This window comes from Patagioenas fasciata, chromosome 1 (assembly GCF_037038585.1).
Source record: "Patagioenas fasciata isolate bPatFas1 chromosome 1, bPatFas1.hap1, whole genome shotgun sequence".
Lineage (NCBI taxonomy): Eukaryota > Metazoa > Chordata > Aves > Columbiformes > Columbidae > Patagioenas > Patagioenas fasciata.
The window spans coordinates 117,193,100-117,219,265 of NC_092520.1; the positions used below are offsets into that span (position 1 = coordinate 117,193,100).

A 26,166-nucleotide genomic window follows, 5' to 3' on the forward strand; every position below is an offset into this window, starting at 1 on the left:
GTCAAAATGTCAAAAGTAAAAGTGTTAATAAAGCACATAGATCCTTCTCTGGACACCGCTGGGGGGGGGAAGGGAAAGGGACAGAATATGTTCTTAAGCTGTTTACTTGTTTATGTTGTTTTTTTTCTCTGAAGTCTTAATTTGAAGAATTTCTTTCACTTCCATAGTGGAACACAGATAAATTTGTATATAAAAGGTATCAGCTGCATATGTCCCAGAAAGTAACAAACAAAACTCAGATCATCTTGGATAAAACACAGTGTGTGTTTATTGAAAATTTTCAAGAGAAAGAACCAAAATATTTATTTTCATTGCTAAACAAGCAATTGAAACGGTGACCGCAAAACACTTTAACATTTTATTAATCAAAACTTTTTGTCTCCTGGCAAAATATATATCAATCTGTTTTAACTATTAACACAGAAATTTAGTATTTTTAAAGAAATATCAAGGACCCTTGAAAAACATATTAAAAATATGTTATCATTTGTAAGTTGAAAGTGATAGCCATGAAAGTGCTCATCCTTTTGTGTGTTGTCAAGATGTTTCTGTATTTAAACTCATGTACATTATCATTTTTCACTTTCAGGATCAAAATAAATGTTATGGTAAACTCAGCAACTGATATATAAATGTTTCAAATATAATTTAGATAGAATAGTATTTTATTTTACAGAAAGAGCACTTTTTCTGATTATGTCTTTCTCTCAACAATTTAATAAACACAAAATCATGTTTACCTCCATCTACATGGTATTTCAGTATGATAAAGTATGCTCCACACATATAAGATGAAGATAAAAACACATATTTTCTCTATGCTTTAAAGAGTTAGCTCCAATGACTGTATTGCAGAATTATGTCAGTAAACTACTAGTTCTGCCAGCTTTCATCAGCATTTCATTCATTTGCTGGTATTTTATTCAGTTAGCTAAATTAGGGCAGGCTGCAAAAGCACTGGTTTTCGTTGATAGATTTATCTACATAAGGATGTTTGTTAGCACAGAAAGGTTGACGAGGAACAAGGGAGAAAGGTGAAACAGCCTTGCTATCAAAACTGTAACAACCATACCTCAAGATATGTATGCAGTTCAACCGCTGGCATGACAGAGATTTTATAGAACAAAGTGTCACAGACTAGTTCTAAATTATTCTTAAAACTTTGTATCTAATTTACCTTTACAGGAATGATGAATAATATGGCTCTGAAAGAAAAAAAAAAAAAAAAAAAACAAAAAAACAAAGCCTGCCAGATTAATGCCTTTAAAGGCTCCTAGAGCAGAACCTAACTTGTCAAGAAGAGAAACTAAATTTACATCAAGTTTCAGTTCCCGAGAAGAAACACCATTCCAGTAATAAATAAATAAATAAATAAAATCAGCATGTGTTCTTCTCATTCTTTTTTTTAAACAGTGTTTTGTCAATGTACATATGCTTTTCATGTTATATTTTAAAATTAAGAATGAATTTTCTTTCTATAGCTCCTTTCACTTTGCTAGAATTCAGATATAAATAAAAAGTAAAGGCATTAAAATTTTTAATCCTTTGTACAACTTCAAGTTTTCCTTAAACTTCATGGACAATATAGAAATATAGTAAAGAAACCCAACATATATGAATGGAAATGACAATTTCCTTATTCCCATTCTATCAGAAGGAATAAATATTTTGGCTAATTTAGAACACAGGGGAAAAAAAATGGTGATCCAAATGCTCACAAACCAAAACCTTTCAATTTTTTAGCTTTTATTAAACTTGCTTTCTCTTTTGTTTACAGTAACTTATGAATCAAAATGTGTATCCAGCCTTTATGAATGCAGGTTGGATAGTTCAATACCATCCCCACATGTTTTAGGTACATCTTTGATGATGTAAAGTTCAAGGTGCGCAAGTGACATCATGTAAAAGAGAGTAGGATTGCAATGTCGCAGCAAAACATTCATTAGAGGAAGATTTTATTTTGTCAGAATGATGAATTGTGGGATCTGTGGGCTGAATGTCACCAACCAAAGGAGCCTGTGAGCAGAGGGCAACTCTTCTTTCACCAGTTTACACTGTAGCCCCACCTGAAAAATGAAGATGGAACATTCAGCATTTCCACCACTGGTGTGCCCTTTGCCAGCAATTCTGGGACTTATTTGCTCCAGCCCTTTTGTGGCAGCGGCTGGAAAATCATATCCCCAGAGATGTACAGAAAGCCCTCCCATTGGCCTCTCTCCCCATTTTCAGAGTGCCATGGCATTGCTGACCTGATGCTTTAGTTACACCTTGGCCACAGAAACAGAGGAAAACAAGTGACTGTCAGACCCTGAGGGCATGAACAGCCTTCATGGCCCTGACCAGCCTCCCTGGGGGTATCCTGCCATGTCCTCCAGCTGGATCTCCCCTGTGTAACCCTGCCCAAGCCTTCCCCAGTGCTAGGCCAGCCGCAGCCACCCCTGAGCCTGCTATGGCAGCCCCAGGCCGAGGTTTTCTGAAGTGCCAGGGGATCCCAGATCTCTCAGAAATGTCTGTGAAGCTTCTCCACATGCCTCCTGCATTTTACTCCTGTCTTACTCATTGTTCACATTATGGAACAAATAACACAAATTAGAAGTTTAAATTGACCTCTGTGGCAGTGAAGGGCCAGGACCAGGCTGTGCCTAACGTGCAGGAAGCTGAGGGCAGCCACAGAGTGTGTGCAGCGGTCACACACAGAAGAGTGATGATAGCAAATGGACCCCATGGATGGACCAGGCAGTGTCAGATGCAGACAAGAAACCAGCCCACCCAAGGCCAAGCCAGGAAACCTGCCAGCTGTCTGGGCTCATGGCCAGGTCTGGTGTGCCAGGGATGTGGTGCAGGACAGGGCAGAAAGCCCACCCAGGCCAGAGATGGAATGGTGGCCCCAGCCAGAGGTTACATGGGGATGCCCCAGGCAAGGCTGATCTGGGCAATGTAGACTGTTTTCCACGTACAGGACCATGACAGTCAGTCACCTCTGTGGCAACAGAGACCTCATGTTATCTAATTTCTTTCATGAAGTCACATCACGTGCCCTATTTCTCATGGGAGACTTCAATCACCCTGGCATCTGCTGGGAAGACAACGTAGCTAAGCACACACAGTCCAGGAGGTTCCGACAGGTCATTGATGACAACTTCTTGGCACAGGTGGTAGATGAGCCAACAAGGAAAAGTGTGCTGCTGGACCTTGTCCTAACAAACCAAGAAGAATTGGTTGGAGATGTGAGGGTTGGGAGCAGCCTCAGCTGCAGCAACCATGACATGGTGGAGTTCAGGATCCTGCATGGAGGAAGCAGGGCAATAAGTAAGACTAAAACCATGGACTTCAGCAGGGTGAGATTTGGCCTCTTCAAGGTCCTGCTTGGAAGAATCCCATGGGTTAGGGCTCTAGAAGGTAGAGAGGTCCAAGAGAGCTGGTTAATATTCAAACCTCACTTCATCCAAGCTCAAGACTGATGCATGCCTATGAGCAAGAAATCAGTTAAAGGGCACAGAAGGCCAGCATAGATGAGCAAGGAGATCCCGTCAAAGCTCAGACAGAAGAAGAATGTTTATCTAATGTGGAAATAGGGACAGGCCACCTGGGAGGAACATAAGGAAGCCATTAGAGTATGCAGGGATGTGATGAGGAAGGCCAAGCTCCACTTGGAAGTAAATCTATCCAGGAATGTCAAGGACAACAAGAAATGCTTCTTCAAGTATATCAGCAGCAAAAGGAAGATTAGGGAAAATGTAGGTCCGCTGCTGAATGAGGTGGGTGCCCTGGCGGTGGCAGATACAGAGAAGGAGGTGTTAATGAATGCCTTCTTTGCTTCTGTCTTTGCTGCTAATACCAGCTCTCTGGTATCCCAGACCCTCGTGATAAGAGAGAAACTCTGGAGAAAGGAAGACTTGGTTGAAGTTAGAGATTGTTTAGGCAAAGTGCACATCCACAAATCCATGGGCCCCAACGAGATGCACTGACAAGTGCTGAGAGAGCTGGCAGAAGCTATTGCTAAGCTACTCTCCATCATCTTTGAAAGGTCATGGAGAACAGGAGAGATGCCTGAGGACTGGAAGAAAACCAGTGTCACTACAGTCTTCAAAAAGGGCAAGAAGGACAACCCAGAAAACTACAGGCCAGTGAGCCTCACCTCCATCCCTGGAAAGGTGATGGAACAACTCATTCTGGATGTCATGTCCAAGAAAGTGGAGGAAAAGAGGGTTATCAGGAGTAGTCGTGGATTCGCCAAAGGGAATTCACGTTTGAACAACCTGATAACCTTCTATGATGGTATGACTGGCTGGGTAGACAAGAGGAGAGTAGTTCATGTTGTCTGCCTTGACTTCAGCAAGGTTTTGACACCATCTCTCACAACATCCTCATAGGCAAGCTCAGGAATTGTGGGTTGAATGTGTTCACAGTGAGATGGATTGAGAACTGGCTGGATGGCAGAGCTCAGATTGTTGTGGTCAATGGTGCAGAGTCTGGTTGGAGGCCTGTAGTTGGTGGGCTTCCCCAGGGATCAGTACTGGGTCCAGTCTTGTTCAACCTGTTCATCAATGACCTGGATGAAGAGACTGAGTGCACCCTCAGCAAGTTTGCTGGTGATACCAAACTGGGAGAGAGGGTTGATACACCAGAAGGCTGTGTTCCCCTTCAGTGAGACCTGGACAGGCTGGAGGACTGGGCAGAGAAGAACGTGATGAAATTCAATAAGATCAAGTGTAGGGTCCTGCACCTGGGGAGGAATAACCCTGGTCACCAGTACAGGTTAGGGGTGGACCTGCTGGAAAGCAGCATTGCAGAGAAGGACGTGGGAGTCCTGGTCAACAACAGGTTGACCATGAGTCAACAATGTGCCCTTGTGGCCAAGAAGGCCAATGGTATCCTGGGGTGCATTAGGAAAACTGTGACCAGCAGGTCAACGGTGGTTACCCTTCTCCTCTACTCTACCCTGGTGAGGCCACATCTGGAGTACTGCATCCAGTTCTGAGCTCCCAGTTCAAGAGAGACAAGGAATTACTGGAAGGAGTCCAGCATCAGGCTACAAAGATGATTAGGAGCCTGGAGCATCTTTCTCATGAGGAAAGGCTGAGGGAGCTGGGTCTGTTCAGTCTGCAGAAGAGAAGGCTGAGAGGGGATCTTATCAATGTCTATAAATATCTCAGGGGTGGGTGTCAAGAGGATGGGACCAGACTCCTTTCAGTGGTGCCCAACAATAGGATGGGGGGCAACAGCCAGATTGAAGAACAGGAGATTCCATCTAAACATGAGGAGAAACTTCTTTACTTTGAGACTGGGAGAGCACTGAAACAGGTTGCCCAGAGAGGTTGTGGAGTCTCCTTCTCTGGAGACATTAAAAACCCATCTAGATGCATTTCTGTGCAATCTACGCTTGGTGAATCTGCTTTAGCAGGTGAGTTGGACTAGATGATCACCAGAGGTCCTTTCCAACCCCAACCATTCTGCGATTCGGGTATATATATCCATCTTCTGGGCATGTTATGGCTACCTACACTTGTTCTTGATGAAGAACATTGATTATGAGTATCTCTTACAGAGCAGTGAGGTTGCCTAGGACAAGATTTTCAAATGCTTCATCCCTGACATATTTCTGCCCCCACTGAAATGATTTGTAAAATTCCCATCTGCTCTAGTGCTAAATGTACTTGGAAAGCAGGAAACAAATTCAGTCTTACCCTGTGGTTTGAAACAAAGTTTCTTGTTCTTATAAGCGGTGTAGGCTGCTATCGATCCAACAACTAATATTACAAAAGAAGAAATTATAGGAGATGTAACTCCAGCTATTAATCCTGAATCTGTGGAAAAAGAGAGATTTTTTTTCAGAGCTACTGAAACAGTTTGACTTAAGCATATTATGTACTAAGATGTGCTTTTGCCAAACTATGAGACTTGCTTGATGAAACATTGGAAATTCAGTAAGTAGATTAAGCAGAAGACTACAAATTGTGTTACATTATAGCTGGTGTGAAAATGATGTCTTAAAGCCTAATTTGTTATATAACACCAAAGTCTTCTATAAGACTAACATTTTCTTACTATTTCATGATGATAATAAACAAATTATCGAATAAATTATTTACCACACCTGTGTTTCCTCCATGATCGATATGCTTCTCCTCGTCTCCTGGAATAGATGGTGAAGTTTCATCAATAAATGTTTTTCACCTTGTTTTGAGAACGTCTTTAATCAGCAAAGTGTGATTTCTTACAGAAAGAGGAAAGGGGGTGGCTTGGCAGGACTATGAGAGAGGAGCTCCCCTTCCCATCCTGACTGACAGCTGTGCTGGCCAGAGGAGTAACACTTTGTTTTTGGAGAAGAATATTATCTTCCAAAAAAAAAGATAATAGCAGTCTACATCAAGCTGATTTGACAGGGAGTGGGAGGTTCAGTAAACTCTAGCTTTTCTCTACTGCCAGACAATCAGATGATACATCAATAATTTAAGACCATAGGCCCAGTGCATCTACTTTCAGTTCTCAGCAGAAGTCTCTTGGCTTGGGACTGCCCTAGCTGAATTCAAAGGGATTAATCCTGTAAGATTATGCCACATGCCAGAATGCTACAAAATGTTTAGGAATATGTTTCAAGTTTGAGCTTCAGGCTCAAAGCCATGGTTTGTGGAGAGGGATGACTGTTCTAGATAAAAATAGCAGAGTTTTGTTCTATACCTTCAGTGACAGAAAGATTAGCCCTGAAACAAAAAACAGCCAGTTACAAGCTACAAGTATGAAAGAGAAGCTGCAAGGAGAATTGGCAAACACTACCTGCTATGTGTGGTGGTAAAGGCTTCCCATCAAGGAGATCTGAGTCATCAAAACCTCCTGCAAGATAAAGATCAGGATTTCTGTTGCAAAATTATCTGATCAGGGGTAACTCCTTCAACTCCCTTGTCCAGTCTTTTCATAATGTGCTCGAGAGGGGTGAGTGACCTCTGAAATCTCAGCTTGGACATGGTAGGTGGCTCAGGTATCTTGCACTGAATGGTCACCTATTCAAATTCACCTGAAAGCTGGAGTAGTAAAACTGTTGGTGTCTACCTGTTCTGCATCTGTATTGGCACTTGTAGGATGTGCGGGATCGAGCTGTCAGTAGCACAAATCCTTATGTAGTATGGACATCTCAAATGCCAGCAGTTCCTGGAGCAGGAAGCCAGTGGGTCCCTTCCAGGAAAGACTCCAGAAGGACTCCAGAAGGGCCCGTCCACAATCATACCAGAAGTAAATATGTGGTACATGGTGGTAGCTGGGATAGATGTGTCAGTTCCATTTTATTTAAGTGGGTGTCTGGGACCTCACCCAAAAGCAATACAGGCTTACATCCATGTCTCCAGTCCCACATGTTGTATGCCCCAAAGCCGCCTCCGATGCACATCTCAATATGAATTTGGACAGAGGCTTATCCAGACCCTGTGGCTAGATGTCAAATTTGAACTTTAGCATGGTTCAGTGTATACATACCCAAAATGAAAGCGCAAACAAGATGAGTGTTAGGCTCATGCCACTTAGGAGTCAACGTCCCACATTTTGGGCAGACAGAAAAGCTTTATGGTACCAACATTAAAACTCAGAAAATATTTCCAAGCACTGGGTCAGGAATGGTGATAACAAAAGGGAGATGGAGGAAAGGGATGATAAAAACTATTCATAAAGAAATAAGAGAAAAAAGTATTCAAAATATCTGCTCTGAATACCTCATAGCACTAGATTTTCCTAGGAGAAAATATTCTTACCAGAATTAATATGACTTCCTGGTCGTGGCGGAAGAGGTGGGTATAAAGGTTTTCTTGGGATGTCACCTGTTGATAATTAATATTGTTAGATGGTTGGACAGGCAAAACTGAGAGCTGTAAACAGAGAGTATGATAACCTGGGATTTTATATGTATTTCTAATCCGTCTCCTGGTGAATTAAGAAAAGGACCTTTTCTCAAGCACTATATCAACAAGTAGCTTGCTGAATTCATCTAAGGCATGATGAATTTCCTACTTTTGAACAGTACAAAATTAACTCAGACCTCAGCTTTGTTGTTTAGGACTTTGAGCAGGTATTTGGCCTCAATTTTTGCCAAAGTATTAGGAATAGATGCATTGGTCAGAGCACGAGATCTCTGGTGACTAATAGCAGTTTCCAAACTGCACATACAGTGCTGGAGTAGCAAGAGCTGACTCAGGTCAAAATCTACCAAAATTAACATCCAGGGCTATTGCTCTGCATATATAGAGTAGGTCCCCTCTTGCCACCTTTTCTCCAACCAGTCCAGTCACATATTTAACTGTTCTCATAGCCAGACAGTGAATTTAGCTCTGAATAAATCAGAGTTAGGTCACAGAAATAAATACCAACTTCCTTCTCCTTAAATATTTTGTTCACCATCAATTCCTACCAGTTGCTCTTTTGTCATATTTTCTTCTTGCCAAGCTGCTAAATATGTTTCTGATTGTGAGTAACGTTTAGGGTCTGACTCAGCAAAGCCTTAAGACTTTACCTAAAATCCACTGACTGCAGTAGGCTAAACCCACCTGAAGTTAAGCATATATCTAAATAATTCAATTCTATAATTCAATTCTATTATTCAATAGAAGAGGAGACTAGTTCTGTTCCAGAACTGTGTGTAATGAACTAAGACTCACCATGGCACAAAAGCAGAAAACTACTGATCCCATTATTAACTTCTATTATGATGCAGCACTTATTCAGTCTTCTTTAAGAAGATATATTCTATGGCATAGCTAGTGAAAAAATAATGTCTTCAGAACTATTGATAATGAGTTATATATCATTAATCCCATTATACCCTGTATGAATGTCAATTAAGGACCTGAACTGAAAATGAAGCAAAGAAATAAAAACTGAGGGAAACATCATTTGCTATTATCTGAATAAAAATGGCAGGTTTTAGTGAAGATACTTTAGCTATTTATTAATAATTTAATCATCGTAGTCAACCCACCTTCTCATAACAGGATGCATTAAAAACTTGCAGGAATAGAACAATTAGTATGAGCAGGAAAAAGCAACAGTATAAACATGGGAATTATAAACAAAATCAGATTGAGCTTAGTGAAGTGTGGGCCAACATGTCATTCAAACACAGGCATGAAATGCCACAGGGGAACCCTGAAATGTGGAAAAACCTGGACATGGGAAAGAATAATACGAAAGTTATTATTCTCTAAGACTGGAACGTAGGTAAATCAGACCACTGTGACTGGAGCCATAATTCAGAGGTTCAGTGCAATGAGCTGAGAAGTAATTTTTCTTTTGAGTAGCCTTGATTCAAGTGGAACTTTAGGCTTTGATTCAATACTACTTACATTTTTGATAATTTCTATGTACAATAACCTTTCTGGAGTACTTCACATCCTTGATATGCCTTTAAATACACTGAACAAAATGTGGTACAAAAATTGCCAAAGTCAGGGATTTCGTATGTCCACACAGCTCAGCACAGTATGGTGAGTACTTCCTTGGTCAGTTCTGGAATTTCTATAAATAACTGGAAGTTATAGCAGGTTACAATAGCTTGACAGCTTCAAGCTGAAGCTATCTCTAGTCAATCAGTGCTCATCTCTGAAACATTCCTTCCTATATTTTTTATTTAGGATCAGCAGAGCTAACTCAAGCTCACACCTCTTTTTGTCCACTGTTACCTCTCATTCCTAATCTTAGGCAGACTCATTTTTGGTAGCTGAAGAAACTACTGCCATTACCTGTTGTCTTTAACCTTCTGCCAGAGGTCACCACCCTGACCAGCCAGGGGTGAACAGGCAGTACAGCGTCTCCTCAGACATGACTGTGGTAGCCTGGCATGGTAACATAAACTGTAGCTTCATTCTCGCAGGTAGAGCAGCCTAGAAGCTCCCACCACTGGCAATCAGACACAGCCAATCCTGCTGTCCCCACTCTACATGGTGGCCTCTGGCAAAGGGGCTGTGTGGACATGAGTTGTTATGACTCACGTGACTGCGGTTCCTCCTATACTCTTGAAATCTCTTTTCACAAATTAAGCAGACTTCAGATAAAGTCTATGAATGCACACAACCATTATACTTGATAAGAGAGTACTCACCCCCACCAAGAGCATCTCCTAAATGTAGATCGTTGTCTAAAAATGAAAAGAAGGAAGATAAAGAGAAGTGAGCTACACACAATTCTTCTGGGCAATGAGGTGTTAGTTTTATTAGAAAAATGTACAACTGCATGTTTGACAAGGAACTCTTCAGGTCAGTCCCAAAAATTCAAATAAGGTATTACGCTTTTCTAGAAAACTGTTATAGAATTTAATATTTGCCCACACAGTAACTGAGAAATGATACAGCATTTTCTACTGAAAATATGGAAGATTTATTCCTGCTTTTAAAAAGCCCAGAATAAATCTCATAATGGAATCAAGATCAATACCTCTTTAATATATTTGCAAGTACATAAAGAAAATTAGCTATGTTAAGATATTAAAATGTATCTATTTTAAAAATACACTAATTTATTAACATGTCTGTGGTTAAAACTAGCATGTGCATGTTTGGCTTGTGTAATTTGTTGAACTGCAAAAACTGAATACCCATTTCAAGAACAAATACTGAGAAGTAATAAACGTACTTAGGGAGAGAAGATTGAATCAACTAATTTATGTATATGTCATGGTGACATAAAAATTTTTGCTTCAAGCGATCATATGTGCCTGTCTGAGGTTGTTTTTCCATCGCTGAGCTATAAAGGTTTTTAAATATACTTAAATGTCTACATGTGCATGTTATGCAGTGAATCAACAGGCTATTGCCATTCCACCAGGACTGTGTCTTGCTGTGCCTGGGATGGAATTTTCCTTCCAATAAACAATTTGTCAATAAGCTGTGGATGCATAAACAGGAGGAACTCCGTTTCCAATGTTCAGGTGTGGATATGAGTGGTGATAAGTGGGTGATATTTTATGGTGTTCATGGAGTGACAGTGAACTCTGAAAGGTCACTGAGTAACAGGCAGAAATCCATTAGCTGGTTGTCATAACTCCAAAGATCCCTTTCTTGCTCCTTATAAATATAGAGTACTGGAATGAATCAGAAGGGACAGCAAAATCTACCTAAATTTTGAGACAGATGCTTATTGTCACAGAAAATTATATAGATGTGGTTTTTGGTTTTTTTTTTTTTCATTATAATCGTGTCAGAATTCTTGAAACCCAGGATAATCCATCCACATGCATCACCGTGCAGAAGTCTGCCTTTATATGTTCTTTATATCCAGAGGGATTGGGAAGCTGCTTTTGCACAGTATCTAGTCTCGTTTGTGTAACAACTCAGAAATGCTTTGATGTCACCAGGAAATCTGGCAGAAAAATATTCAGATTCATTACTCAGTTTGTTCTTGTCAAGCCAGGTATTGATACTGTCTGTCTGGTCAGCAGAGTGTTGCATTTCAAAAATACCTGTATGTGTCAAATACTAACACTGTAAGAAGCAATAAATTGCAAACTGGATTCAATTTATTATCGAAACAAAGAATTCAGCTAAAACACAGGGTACCCCTCTGGAGGGTTCATGCAGATATTTGTAACAGAAATGCTCAAGTTGATCTGAATGAAAGAAAAATGAAAGTGTGTGTATCTATAGGGATCAGAAGAAACAGTAGAGTAAAGAGATAAAAGAACAGACGATAAAGGTCATTGTTCTCAGCAGTAAAATTAAGGAATGTGTTGTTTCTGTCAAAACCAGCAGGCCTGCACTCTGATAAGATGACAGCACTGAGGACTTGTCATCAGAGGAAAAGCAGAAGGACACTCTAAAGAAAAGCGCTGCAACAGATCACCTGGTCCATTACTTTTCTTGTTTGCTCATCCAGAAAATAGACTGTAACCATAGTCTCTGTACCCCAAAGAAGCAAAATGAGACAGTGGGCAGCAATACGACCTCAGAGGTGCTGAAGTAAGCAAGATTTTCAGGCAAATGACCTCTCTATAATAGGTGATGATTCCTAAAGCGTATGACAGATCTGTACATAAACTAGCCAGTCATTTCTGAACAAGAGCCACAGACACAGGATAAGGACTCAGTAGCTGATGCACCTTGTCCCATGTTGCACATGATGCTCACCAGACCACCCGAGGTCACCACTTCTGAGTGCTCACGAGTACATGGGTTTGAGTGTATGGGTGAATTAAATCAATGGCAGGATAAACCTGAGTGGGTAAAACCAACTTATGTAGAGATTTTGTAAATAAACATCTCCTTCCACTAAGTTTTGTGTTGAACTTTGTTACAGTAGATGAGAGGTGCCTACAGAAGAGGTTCATCTCAGGCAGAGGTTTCTATGTGGGAAGTGATGCCCAGAGGTCTGTACAATAACTGCATCCAGCTCAACCAAAATCATAATCTCAGCCAGCGTCATTTCTCAATGATATGGGCTGAATGAGGCAAAGAGGAAATCCTGAGGTTAAGATGATGCATCAGGTAGATCCTAGGACATACTTTTGTAACATCTTTCTGCACATTTCCAAATCCAGTGATTGATTTTTAACAATGTCTTTAAAATAGTCTTAATTGCTTTTAAACTCTTTGCAATTACCTTCAGTACTGAAAGAGATTCCAAAATTATCTGGAAAACATGAAGTTCTTTATTATCAAGGATTAGTGAAGTTGATTCAGGTAGGGCAGATAATCATCTGATGGTTGTATTCCTAACAGATGACATCAGTGGCCAGTCATGCTCTAAAGCCTTACTGGAAGCAATAAAGTCGTATAACTGGTAGCTCTTAAAAATACATACAAAAGACACCTAGTATTCACCCAAATGATCTCAGTTAAGGTACATCAGCAAATATGATAAAGAACCTCATGGGAGACAATTTCTACATATCAGAAATCAGTTATGACCTGTTGTCTTCATTACTTACTCAGCACAGGCCTTGTTGGTCTTCTGATCACTGTAGGCCTCCTGGTAATTATGTCATCTGTGGGTCACAATGACATACCAGTAAACAATAACAGCTTAAACTTTTTCAATTTAACCAAAGAAGGTATCTATGCGAATCTAGAGAGCTGCAGTCAATAAATCTTTATGTATCATGACGGCAGCTAAAAATAAAGGGATATGTTTTCAAAGCTATTATTTTTTTTTGTTTTGAAGAAAATTTTAATTTTATGACAGAAATATTGAAATCTAGCATTTCTCAGTTCTGTATATCTTCAACTGAAGTACTAGACACTTCGTATTCCAGTCCTTAAGGCTCTAAATGCCATAGTAAAATAAGGATATGAGATTTACGTACCTGGGTGATCAAGAGCATCAGCTAAATCAAAATCATGTTGACCTAGAAAGAAGGTGACAGAAGGAAAGAGACAAAGTCAGTGGGCAGGTTTCCATGACCTCCAGGTCTGAGGGCTCTGGACAAAGCCAGGATACCAGTCAGAGGCAAAAGGAAAATCCATTCAAACAGTAGCAGGCATGGGGCCAGATGTCACCTGCTGTCCCTGCACTTTGCAGTCCTGAATTACCATGCGAGATGGGCTCAGTTAGTTCAGAGAAGCTATTCATTCAGGAGGTGCAACGAGAAGCCTCTCTCTCACATTATCCAATTTCAGCCACAGTGCAAACACACCTTCAAAGAACACAGGTTGCCTGTTGTATGACGCAAGGTCTATTGCCAGAAGGTGGCTGAAAGCAGCATTCAGCATGGTACTTGCAAACCAGAATCATTAGGTGAGAACTTTTAATATCTTCATTATTATTTTACTAGCCCAGCTCCAGAGAGCAACTTTACTAGCAAGCCCATCTTGTGATCACCTGTAACATGAATCAACTTTTTTTTTTTTTTAATTCTTCCTGTAACACATGCCAGCAGTAAAAGATTCTAATTTAGTTTCCACTTTACCTTAAAAAATCTGAAAGGGGATAAAAGAACCCTTCCTGTTCTGTGTTAGGTGACAATGATGTCATTAAATGTCACATCAGGGGAATTAGCATCCTGACCTTTGAAGTCAGCTGGTAATGAAACTGGAAGATATTTAAAATATATAAACTGAGGCATACAACTTTGAACCGAACAAACAGTTATTCATGTGGGTTTTACTTTCCACTCTCTACAATCTGCCACTTTCCTTTTAATACATAGTCTTCATGAAACACCTTTTTGCAGAGTATGTATCCATTAGTTTTCATGCAGACTGAAACTTAACTGTTCTTGTGTTTGCACACCAAACACAAGATCAGCCTGCACAAACCACAAAAAGTCACTATGTGCCATGGCAGAAATATTTTACTGTGCCCTATCAAGTGAGCCTCTTGATCTGCATCTATTTATTGTCTTGTCTAAATGCTTAGTGCCTGTGTTATTTTTTTGTGTTATTTTTTAGTAAAGTCTTGAACACTTCACAGCAAATAAAGCATTGTTGTTCAAGCAGGGAAACTGAGGAAAAAAGAGAGGTTGTCAAAGGTTCTTCAGTGTGACCGTGTTCTGAGTTAATCTCAGGCCTTTCTTCTCGACAGGTCCTGCCCATCTTTGTGGCATCCTTCATATGAATTACTGTTCCTGAATAATGGCTCTCACCTGTGTCAAAGAGCTCCTGCAAAGATTAATTATCAGTGGTAAAATACTGTGTGATCCTCAGACAAAAATCAACACAGGAGCATAAAGTAGAAATGTTTTGATTCCCATGAGGATTTTCACATAAGTCTGTGAACCTAACTATAGCTGGTGTCTGACAGAAAAGATAAAACATGGCTGGAATGCAAAGTAGCGAACGGTTTCTGAAGCAAAACTGCCCCCATAAAAATTTTTATTACAAACCTGTGTTTGGAAAGCAAAAGCCGATGACAACATAAAGCATTCCCACTCACATTATTAGAGTAGCATTTTATCTCTAATATGAACTGATCTTGGAGTATCACCTTGTCCAAGCACCTTTCTTCCACCCACCCTGGCCACTAAGCCAACCTAGCTAAGTCCAGAAACCTTTGGACTGAGTCCTTGGATACATAACATTCCAAGACCCTGACAGGTGGTGTTAGTTAGTTAGTTTGTTTGTTTTTGAAGAATCCATTATAATATATAAAATTGACAAGTGGCTTCCTCAGAAGATATTTCCTGCCAGGGTCCTGACGACATCACCAGCCCTTACTGGCCATCCTGCTGGCCAGCCATGGGACCATCTGATCCCCATGCAGACCCCTAACCGCAGGCTGACATGCTGGCATTGCTTCAGCTTATATGGTCAAATTGTATTTTTCTGAACCATTTTTTTCAGTGACAACAATACAAGCAACTGAAGTTTGACTGTCCTTTGATTTTGTCCTCTGGATTAATCTTAATTCTTGATGGGCATCCTGGATACTGAAGGAGACCGTCTGACCTGGGTCCTGCTGCTGCGGGATTCTGCCAGCAGGATTCATATCAGTTCTCATCAGAGTGAGTCATCAGAAATAATTCTGTAATGCCAAAGAACTGTTGGCCCCACCAGCTCCTTTGTTACAGGTCCTGACATGCAGAAACTAACAACATGGAAAGCAGCTACCAAGGTCCTAATGCTGTAAAGAGAATGTGACAAAATCGTCTTGTGAGGGAAGACTCTGGAAAACTTCTATGTACAATATTTCTTTGAAGTGAAGGAAAATTAAAACCAAAAATAAATAATAGAAGGAGGAATCTAATCAAAAGAGATTATGGAATTCAAATTAGATGAATAAGGTTCTTCCAATTCCATGAGAAACAAACCAAAACAGCAGACTGAAACAGTTACTAACATCTGTCTTTCTTCGAGAAAATACCAACATTTCTCTCTCCCTTTGTATGTCTGCTCTGATATCAAAAAAGTGAGGAAAAGCAAAAGGTGTTGTTTTGAAACAAGAGAGAAATATGAGACAACTACAGAAATTTTAAAGAGAGATAAAAGAAGCCTAAAAAATCCCCTGCAGAAATTATTCAGGTTGATTTTTTTTAAATTATTTCTTATGATAAACCAAGTAATAAAATGAGCAGACACCAACACAGAATGAATTACTAGGAGTAAGAGAGGAATCTATACTGAAATCTCTTTGGCTGTGTAAATGTAAACCTTGACAGATGGGCAGATTGTATGTGGATGTCTGTCCAGCATGGTAAATTATATTCCAATAAAAAGAAAGATTGTTTGGATTTCCATCCCAACTTCCTCTGCTAACAACATTAAATGACCACAAGGAGCAACATTTTGTGGACCAGAATTTTAAATGCTCATTACTACTTTTAGACTGCACTTACACATTTTAAGCATGTAATCTGGGAGGGCAACAGATGGTAAAATATCTGAACAACCCAGATTTCATGTGCAAAATGATGGGTCTGAAAACAAAAATACGTTAGAGACTTGGAGAATATTTAGCTCAATAGGAACTGCAGTCACTTCAGGGAACTCTAAAGATAAATTAGAATGGAAATAAAATAGTCAAGCTTCTTTACCGAATGAACAGACTGAAAAAAAATTTATTTTCCATATACAAAATTGGCCTTATTTTTGGATCAGCTTCCATAATAGAAACAGCTGGAAGTATACTGATGAAAATGAGAATGAAATAAATTTTAGTGGGGAAAAACAGCTTTGTTCCTTCAGGGTTTTTCATTTGGTCTGGGTTTTGTGTGTATGTGGTTTTTTTGTGGATTTGGTTTGATTTTTTTTTTTTTTTAAACCTGGATGAAGTTATGAGGAGATTTAGCTATTCAGAAGATATTATCTCAGAGTTATTTCTGTTAGCACTGCTTTGGGCTAATATACTATTTCTTGGCATCACTTCTTGCCTTTCTTCTGGGAGTATCCTGGTGTTTACATAGAAATAAGATGATTGTAATAGTGATTTTTGTTGGGTGGTCCACAATGATTCATAACAGATAATTTAAGAAAGTGCTTATAAGCTCCTGCCTCACACCACAGAAAAGTCCTTATCTGCAAATGAGAAAATGCTAAGCTAAGAAAGCCAGCCTTCCAGATTGATATACAGTTTGTGTCATGAAAGGATCTGTTTTAATTATGTTTATCCTAACTGCTCAAACACAACGAACTATACTAAGATCAGGACTTTTGCTGGCACTGCCAGCCTTATTTGGGAAGCAATTCCCTCATCCCCACCCAACACATGAAGCTGTGCCAGTAAAAATCCAAAGTGTAGACCTGACCTCAAGAGCTAAGAGTAGATTTCTCTGTAGCAGCCAGACAGGGGAGAATAAAGTCCATAAAGCCAAGCATCAAAACATAGTAGCTTAAATTTAAAAGTTACTAGATTTGTTTTTACAGGCATGATTCTTTCAGGTAGGACATTTGCTTTCACTAATCCCAATACTTTCTATGAGCATTTTAAATATAGTATGTGGAAAGCTGGTGATACAAAATCCTTGTTAGCCCACTTGCTCAACTGTAGAGACTGTTATAGTTGCTGTTGGCTACAGAGATACTGGGCCATCTTTTAGTAGGCTCCCTTGAATATAAGACACCTCGTGCTGAAGCATCACAGAGCTGAGGTCATCTTACCCCACCAAGGCAGTCCCCAGCAAAGTGGTGTCCTCAGGCACATGTGAATTTAATGTTTGCAGACTTTTCGTATTAGTTTTCTGAAAATGTGACCAAAATATACAGCAATGCATCTTTTGCCTATGGTTGAATTTGGGATCTAAATGTTAAATGGATTCATCACCCTTTAGCTGGTTGCTCACAAAGGTTTGAGGTCCCACAAGTTTTGAGGAGCATTTATGAGGAACAAGGCTGGATTCTGCAGGTCGATGTTGCCTATTCATCATTAGTGACTGTGGTTAGAAGTTTTCTGACAAAAGGCTACTATGGCATCAGTTTGCAATTTAATCTCCATAAGTAGGCTCAGTCCTGCACCAGATCCATAGGAACACAGCTTGTGGTCGTTAAATTGATGGTACACATTTAAATAAGACAGAATGAATATTGCTAAATAAGAGCCAGCTGATGCAGCATATGAAGTTAAATTCTCAGGTATTCAATACGTGTAGTCTAGTATTAAAGATGAAGATGAGATCCAAGAGAAAATGCATTTATATGTGTACATACATGTGTGTGAACATGTATCTTAAGTGCATATATGCATATGTGTGTTAGATAAATCCTTTTGCCATTAATATGATTAAATTAATGGGCTTTGAGTGCGTTGCTAGCAGTCATATGATTGGGATGAGATTAGCCGTGTTACAAATAAATTAAAAGCAGCTAACTTAGAAATGTCATCTAGATAGAAAGGGAAAATAAATTGATTTTACATTATTTAAAATTAAGAACAGAAATTATTTCTTCAGTGTAATTAAATAAGAATTGTTTTATGAATACAATGAGATTAAAACATTATGAAGCTGGCAGAAACTGAGGAAGGAGTAGATGACTCACAAACAAAAATAAAAATTTTCTAAGAAGGAATAATATGATACTGAGTTTGCTCGTGGGATCCATTTTATATTCTTTTTAACTTAAATGGTAAGTTATTCTTTGTACAGATCATTTCTGATTATTATACAATCATGAGACATATTTTCCATGTAACAAGAAAACATGACGTATTCTCCCAGGTATGGGATTCAAAACATACCCATTTAGTGGTCCAACTTTATTCAGGAAACAATTATGTTTGTTTAAAGGAGATTACTCATGTAAGAAATGTTGTGGGAGAACGTGAAGGTTTACACTCCAGAGTGGACACTTCGGACAAAGTCTTGATGAGCAGGTACAATTTCTTCTGTGTAATACCCTCATGATCCATATTTCCTGATGAGGTTACTGTAGCTTCTTTTTCCATCATGGCCCTTCCGTTCTATAAACAACAATTGCCATTGCAACTCCTTGATGTTGGGGTGGAAAATGAGTATGCTTTAAAATCTGTAATTAAGATGTAAGTTCCAGTCTATAGACCGCAGCATATGGACCTGATTATTGGCTTCATGTTTATTTCTAGGCTGCTTCTGTTTATAGTTAGAATTCAAGGGAAATGAAAAGGTCTCTCTCACTTATTCACACAAGAACGCATTTAAATAATTACCAGCAAATAAGATGCACTAATAAAGCAAGAGTGACAATAGTGCTTTATGTCTGTGCAGCATTGTCTCATCAAACATGAAAGAAAATTTTCTAGTTTGATGATGTTTGCTTTGCTGTGGACAAACAATAGCTGTTCAAAGGTAGCTGCCGATCTTTATGATGTGATATGTCCTACATACATAAAACAAAACATACGGAATTTTCTATATTTTGCTTCAGAGTGAGTACAGAAGAAGCTGGTGTGTGCTGTAAAACTGCAGGCAGAGCAATGGAGTTGTAGTGTCTGATGAAGCAACACTATATGTCTGCACCTCTTACTGAAACTGAGGTTTTCAGCTTTGTGTCGCCAGGAAGCAGAGCTTAGGCCACAGCGTGGGCTGTTCAGCCAAAGCTTCTCTCTGTCCTGTCCTGTCCTGTCCTGTCCCTGTGTGGTTTGTGAAGCTGTCAGCCCTTCGCAGCCATTTGGTTTGAGGGCATTGGGCTTAATGATGGTCACATTACATAAGAACTATACACATAGATAGGCTCAAATAAGTGACCTATATGAGTGTTCCTACTGAAACCGTGTAGTGTGGCACAAGCAACAGTTGTGATGGGCTCTCTGGGTGACCATTCACCGTGCAAGTACCAACTGCTTGATCCACGCTTTCCCTAGCTGGGAGCTCAGAGAGAATGGGAGCTGGAGATAATGTGGGAGGTCAGGGAGGTACCAGGGTTTTTCTGTTGCTTGTGGAGTGTCTTTTGATGTTCCTCCTCCCACCTTTATCCCAAGCACACTGGTAAAATCCACGCAAAATACTTTTAGCTCTTCAGTAAGGGTAGTACAGATATCAGTAGTGCTGTTCTGTAATCAACGCTGAGTTGAATTTGTCTCAGAAATTCTAGAGTGTAACTAGTCCTGTGTCCCCTGAATTAGAACCATTGAATCACAGAATAGTTTGGGTTGGAAGGGACCTTCAAAGGTCATCTAGCCCAAACCCCCTGCAATGAGCAGGGACATCTACAACTAGATCAGGTTGCTCAGAGCCCCGTCCAGCCTGGCCTGGAATGTCTCCAGGAATGAGACATCTACCACCTCTCTGGGCAACCTGGGCCAGTGTTTCACCACCCTCAATGTAAAAAAAGGTCTTCCTTGTGTCTAGCCTGAACCACAAGGTTTCCTTTGTTGCCTTGGTCAATTCACAGCAGCCCATCAGCATAATTATTTAAATGGCTTCCAAGGGATTAGTAATACTGCCAAGTTGAAGTTGATGATCAGAGGCTTTCCTACACGTTCTTTCCTTTGCATGTTTAAGATGCAAGACAGCAAAGAAGCGAGGCCTGTGTCTTTCCATTTCATCCCATTAAGAATGTGTTTTCTGGACAAGAATCATGCTGGAAAGAGTTGCTAAATGAGAAAAGCAAATAGGCTCCCTTTGCAGAGTTGAAGAAGCCTCTGTAGATGCTGCCAGAGACCACGGAGAAGCCTCTCTGAATGACCCTGTGCAAAGGGGGATTGGACTAGATGATCTTTCAAGGTCCCTTCCAATCCCTAACATTCTGTGATTCTGTGATGGAGCATCAGTTGGTATGTAAACTTCAAAAGCAGGAGAGTCAGAAGAGGATCTGGCAGCTTAGCCTTTGGAGGGAACAGAAATCAAGAGTCTTAACGTGTAGAATGCTCTGCAAATCTCGGTTGGATTTCTGAACAAAGAGCCAGCCTTCTTTTTGTTACTGTTATGTTCGGGCAACAAAATGGTCTGTGAGATCTTTGTGAATTGAAATATCTGGCTCATATCTCAATTTCTGTTCCTTGCAGATGCTAACCTGCAAGGCAGAGCTGCAGTTTTGATGTAAGATAGATTGTGATCCAGGAGGCTTTGTTGCTGTTAACTCAGGACAGTTCCTGGTATGGAGTGTATGCCCCTGGTTCCTCCAATACTGATCTTATAAGATGTGGAACATAAGGATGGACTTGACTTTAATTTGTCTGCTAATCTTAGTGCCCTCTCTGGAGTTTGTTTTCATTTAATCTGGAACATTGTTGCCCTTCGAAAATATGTTGCTGTGATTTAGCTTTTAAAATAAATTCCTCAGGAATTAGAAAATGCATTGATGACAGGAACAGCTTATACAGTGGAAGCGGGACTGTTATATTTTCGTAACCCATTCAAGCTCTTGCTTTCAATTGGGATGGCTTATTTGCTTTCATGAGATATTGTATTACAGAACCGATTTTAGATAGTTTCTCCCCCCACTGCCAAAAATAAGGAAGACTCTGATATTAGAAACTATCAAAGCAATCTGAACTTCGCTTCTTCTAACTATGAGGCAAAATGCCACAGAAAGACATCTTTTTATTGATGTATAATCTTGCAATAATTATGACATTATTGTTGTTGTTGTTGTTGTTGTTGTTGTTGTTGTTGTTGTTATTGTTATATTACCCTTAGTGAGATGGAAAGGGATTGACAATCACTGATGCAAATGAGTGAAAAACACATACTGAAAACAGGCAGTTTGGGCTCTGCTACCAGGTTTGCAATGTGGCAGGCAATGTTTGAAAAGTGAATCTGAGAAGCTGAGAAACCACACTTCTTGTCGGCTCTTCCTAAGCTCTGATGTTGCAATACCTCTGCTGTTGTTAGTATTTCAGCCAGTTCAGGTATGTCTATTTATCAAGCTGCAATCACACCCTTGTGTGGTAGCACTTACATGCCTACAGATGATAGCAGCTCTGATATTGGGAGAGAAATCATTTTGGTACCCAGACTGAGAGAATTAATTGGCTGATGTATCCCTGCTGATACCGTGAGCGCTTCAGCACGTACACAGGGACCTCACACAGAGCGACAGCGAGGACTGGAGCTTGATGGAGCGGTATAAGAGCAAGAGGACTGTGTTTTTTCTCTCTCCCATTCTGTCTTTTAACTCCAGTGAAAACTCCATTATTCACAGAACTAAGTCATATAGTGTCTGAAATCCAAACAAGTAATTTTCTCCTCATGAAGTGCCTACCTAATTAACCGAGAATACAATTAGTTTTGAGTCAACATCTTTGTAAACCTTAGCTGAACAGTGATACATGGCTTACAGGCTAGTAATAAATGCTATTCCTTTTACCTGCATAACATGCAACACTTGATGCAGTAGTTAATGAGTCTTAAACATCATCAATGTTTGTGCTACCTTTGTCACTGACTAAACAGGATCTATCAGCTGGTCTTAATGACTGTGGATATGTGGATTATATCTGTATTGGGAACCTGAGGAGCATTTCTAAACAGTAAAGTCTGAGTGGGAGTCTCAGCTGATTTCCAGCTCCAACGTGAGAGAGTCCTCAGGTTGCACAGGTTCCCCACTACAGGTACGTATACAGGCATGCAGTCCAAATGGGACCTGTGGTATGTTTCAAAAATGAGGTGTATGGCCCAAATGGGACATAGAATACATTTCAAACAGGTGTGTCATCTCGGTTACTGGGGGACTAGGAGCTAAACAGTATCTTACCACACCTTAAGTGCGCAGTGGAGACACAGCCAAAGCTAAATTACCACAGGTCAGCCGAGTCACAATAACCGGCATGGGACATTAGCATGAACTTCAGTGGAATAAGTTTCTAATGAAGTTTCTTTCATTTGGGTTGGGCTAAAAACCACTCAGACAATTAGTTATTACAGCTCAACTTACATGAGAGACTTCATGTAACCTGCCTAAGCTTGGAAATAAAAAAAGCCAGGAGTGTAGGAGAAAGTATGGAAGACTGCAGTAAGCAAGTAAGTTTCTGAAGCATATCAGATCTCACTTTCCTTGTGCAGTGTGGTCCTTAGTTACATTGCACTTCTGTTGTGATGTGTCCATCAAGGTAGTCCAACCAACTAACTAAAAGATAGCTGAACATAGAGGAAATGCTAGATGTTAAGGGAAATTATATGATCTGAACTGGCCTTGGTGGCACAGTAGTTTCTAGAACATGTTGCAGATGCTTCCAGTTTAGATAAGAATTAAAGCTCCATATAAAAAGGTGAATCATGCCATAGGCTTTCCTATCATAAGGACTTAGACCAGCTTTTCACCAGCATCACCAAGCCTTTCTCATATCACGTCTTGCTTAGGACTGAGAAGTGGCTCCCATAAATGTCTCTTGAAACATACTGAATAATTTGATGATAAAATTCAATGGCTGTTGCCATAGGCTTGGAATAATTAATTTTGCTTTTCAAAGTGGATTAAATAGTTTCTGTGGTCATAAGACTCTGCCCAGACCCCACAGCAGCTTTCAGCAATGACTTCCCCAAAGCAGAACCTGAACTGGCTCTAAATTAGCACATGTATAAAGCAAGAAAGGTTAGGCTGACTATCATTGTATTTAAAATAATAGAACATATGGAAATCGGCTTGCTCATGCTCAGATTGTTTGAGCAGAAATATTCAGCAAAAGAGATTCCTTCAGAACAAGAAAGTCTGCATGCCAGTGATGAGAGACTGTGTGAATCATCCCTGCTCACAACATACTATGGGGCAGGCAGGGGCAGGCCAGCGCACTCCTGCTGTTTCTATGCCATGGTACTTGCTGAAGACCTCCAAACAATACCTTATTTATTAAAATGGAACTATGGCACTAATTTCAGGCAAGGTTTTTTGACTGCCCATCATTGCAAGATCTCTTAAGGACTCCCTTTAAATCAGGGAAGGTGGGAGGATGAGCAGCAGTAGCTATTCTGGAACTCGTGGTCAATGATTGATTTCTTCCTGCAGTCAAACACTACGCTACAAGTTTTTGAAGCAATCCTAATATATAAACAATAAAAAGTTACAAATACACTACATGGCACATGCCCACAAGGATAGTCCTACTTGGTTTGATATTAAAGAAAGTTTTACACAACGTTTTGCTAAAAGAAAATTATGTTAGAATATATAAAAACAACTCAATATGAAAGGATTACATTTTCCCAACTGCTTTTGTTTTGTCAAAAAATATGTACAAAATATGTTCGGTTCTTTGTTAATCCTGCATGAGAAAAAGAATATATGCTTGTGTGTGAATTTTATAAATTCAGAAATACGTTGGGTAAGGTTAATAAATTCTTAATTTGTAATTATTAAAGCATGAGCACCAATATGAAAACATAATAATCTTTAAACTGAATCAGAATTTTTTGTTATGATATGACTAATATATTTCAAAGTATAAATAACCAAGAAAAGCTCTAAAAGCATGAAGTAAGTATTTGATTAAAGATCTCTTTGGAAACTTTAAGTTCCCCTGGAAGATGTAATTTTACAGCTTCCATTTAAAAAGTTTATACTCAAGTCCAAGCAACACTAAAGAGAAAATAAGAAATTATAACAAGCAAACTCTGACTAGCATAGCTATTATAAACTGTCATCCAAAAGATAGATATCTCTTTAGAAACTGCAGAAGTACTTATCCAAACACTCTTTGATGCTTCTCATGGAACAGTAGCAACAAAAATAACACCAGCAAGTATTTCTAAATAAACAACTGTATTTTTTTACGGGTTGGGTTTTAAGGGTTTTGTTTGTTTTCATTTTTAATAATCTCACCCTAGAAATAAGCCAAGACAAAGGTCACTTACCTCTTACATGGACTAGAAGAAAGCCAAGGCACAAAAGAAGGATACTTCTGAATTTTCCCATGGTCTCCTGTGCACCTTGGTTGCACTGGTTATTTTTTTTCCAAGCGAAGAGGGCAGATGTTGCAACTGCAGTGCCAAGTTTGAGGGAGACACTTCCCTCACTACCTACCACCCTCAAGCACTAAGAAAGAGAGAGAAGTCCCTAAAAACCTCTTCTGGAACCAGACAAGTAAAGCAAGCAGATGACCCCTCTACGGCCAAGCCGCGAGCAGCACCATAGGTGCCACTGGCCCTCTAAGAAATGTATTTAACACCCAGACAGGGAGCCTGGAGAGGTGGGGAACCAGCAACAGCATCCAATGAGGAGGAAGCCCGTGCATCTTGAATCCACCCCCTCCCGGAGGGAAAGCCGACCTGTTTGACATCCTCACCTCCAAAGGAGGGTGTGGTGCTGTGGGAGCTCAGTAACTTCTGAGAGGAGACCGACCTTCTCTGAAGCACACTTGCAAAAAATGTCTCTGCCCCCAAAGTGCTGCTTCCCTGCTCAGTTTTTGGCTGAGCAGTGACTGTTGATAAGGGCAATCCTGACAAAGTTCTAACCGCTAACTCGACCAACTGAGTTAGGGAAGTGCAGGCAAGAATCTACTCTGCAGAGGCTTGAGAATTGTCTACAGAGGATGACAAAAAAATCTAATTTTAGAAACTTATAATGTGGTGTCAGATCACTGAACACGTTGAGCATGCTCAGCTCCCTGGCAGATGCTTATCTTCACAAAGCAGATTTGGTCTGTCGTATTTTCCATTGATTTAAATATGTTTAAAAATATAAATATCCTGCATGAAGAGGCATCTCAGATAGTTCCTCACCGTGGTCCAAGCATGAGAATACAAACCTGGGACAACAAACAAAACCTATGCATCCATCCATCCATGAACATACATTAAAATCACTGATGTGATTTAAATCCTGTTTTGTCAGCCTCTCTCTAGCAAACGCACGTGCCAGCAGACTTGTCGGTTGATCTGAGCTGCCACTGGCACCCAGCAGCAGCCAGGAGACTGGTGTGTGTCCTTGCTTTTGCTGGTGGGGTAAGGTGCAAACAGTTTTGTCAGTGGTGTTTTGACCAAGGCAGCAAATACACTCGGGACTCTGCTACCATGAGTGCTGATCTGTAGGCTCATGGTGTTGCTGAGTGATCCAGTCTGATATGGGGCACAGGCTGATCCCAAGTGCATTTCTGTTGAGTTACCTAGAACATATGATACACTGTGCGCACTGGAGTCATGCTCTTGTGCTAACTGCAAGAAAATCTGTGCAATAACATAAACTGAACTGATAAAACCCAGCATATTGGATCTTCAGGAAGCTTGATGTTCAAGTAGGTCAGCTGCCTCCTGCCCCAAATTTGAACCAGCAGAATGGTTTATGAAAGCACAGCTTGTTGTATCACACAGCTTAACTATTTTAAAGCTAGTAATAGAAGCGCTAAAGCTCAATTTATGTATCATCATTCTCCTTGTCCGGGCCAATTACCTAATCTCAGAAGAGCAAAGGATGT

The 26,166-nt window shown here is 40.0% G+C and overlaps 1 protein-coding gene across 1 annotated transcript; it reads right to left on the minus strand.

Moving 5' to 3' along the window:
- Positions 1-172: 172 nt before the first annotated feature.
- Positions 173-24,885, minus strand: XG (Xg glycoprotein (Xg blood group)). The gene is made up of 9 exons (XM_071803650.1): positions 24,608-24,885; positions 13,277-13,318; positions 12,902-12,958; positions 10,082-10,117; positions 7,743-7,808; positions 6,778-6,834; positions 6,098-6,136; positions 5,688-5,807; positions 173-2,066 (listed from the first exon to the last, which is right to left on the minus strand). The coding sequence occupies exons 1-9, from the start codon at positions 24,666-24,668 to the stop codon at positions 2,050-2,052; spliced, it is 495 nt and encodes a 164-aa protein (XP_071659751.1). The 5' UTR covers positions 24,669-24,885; the 3' UTR covers positions 173-2,049.
- Between the last annotated feature and the right edge of the window lie 1,281 nt (positions 24,886-26,166).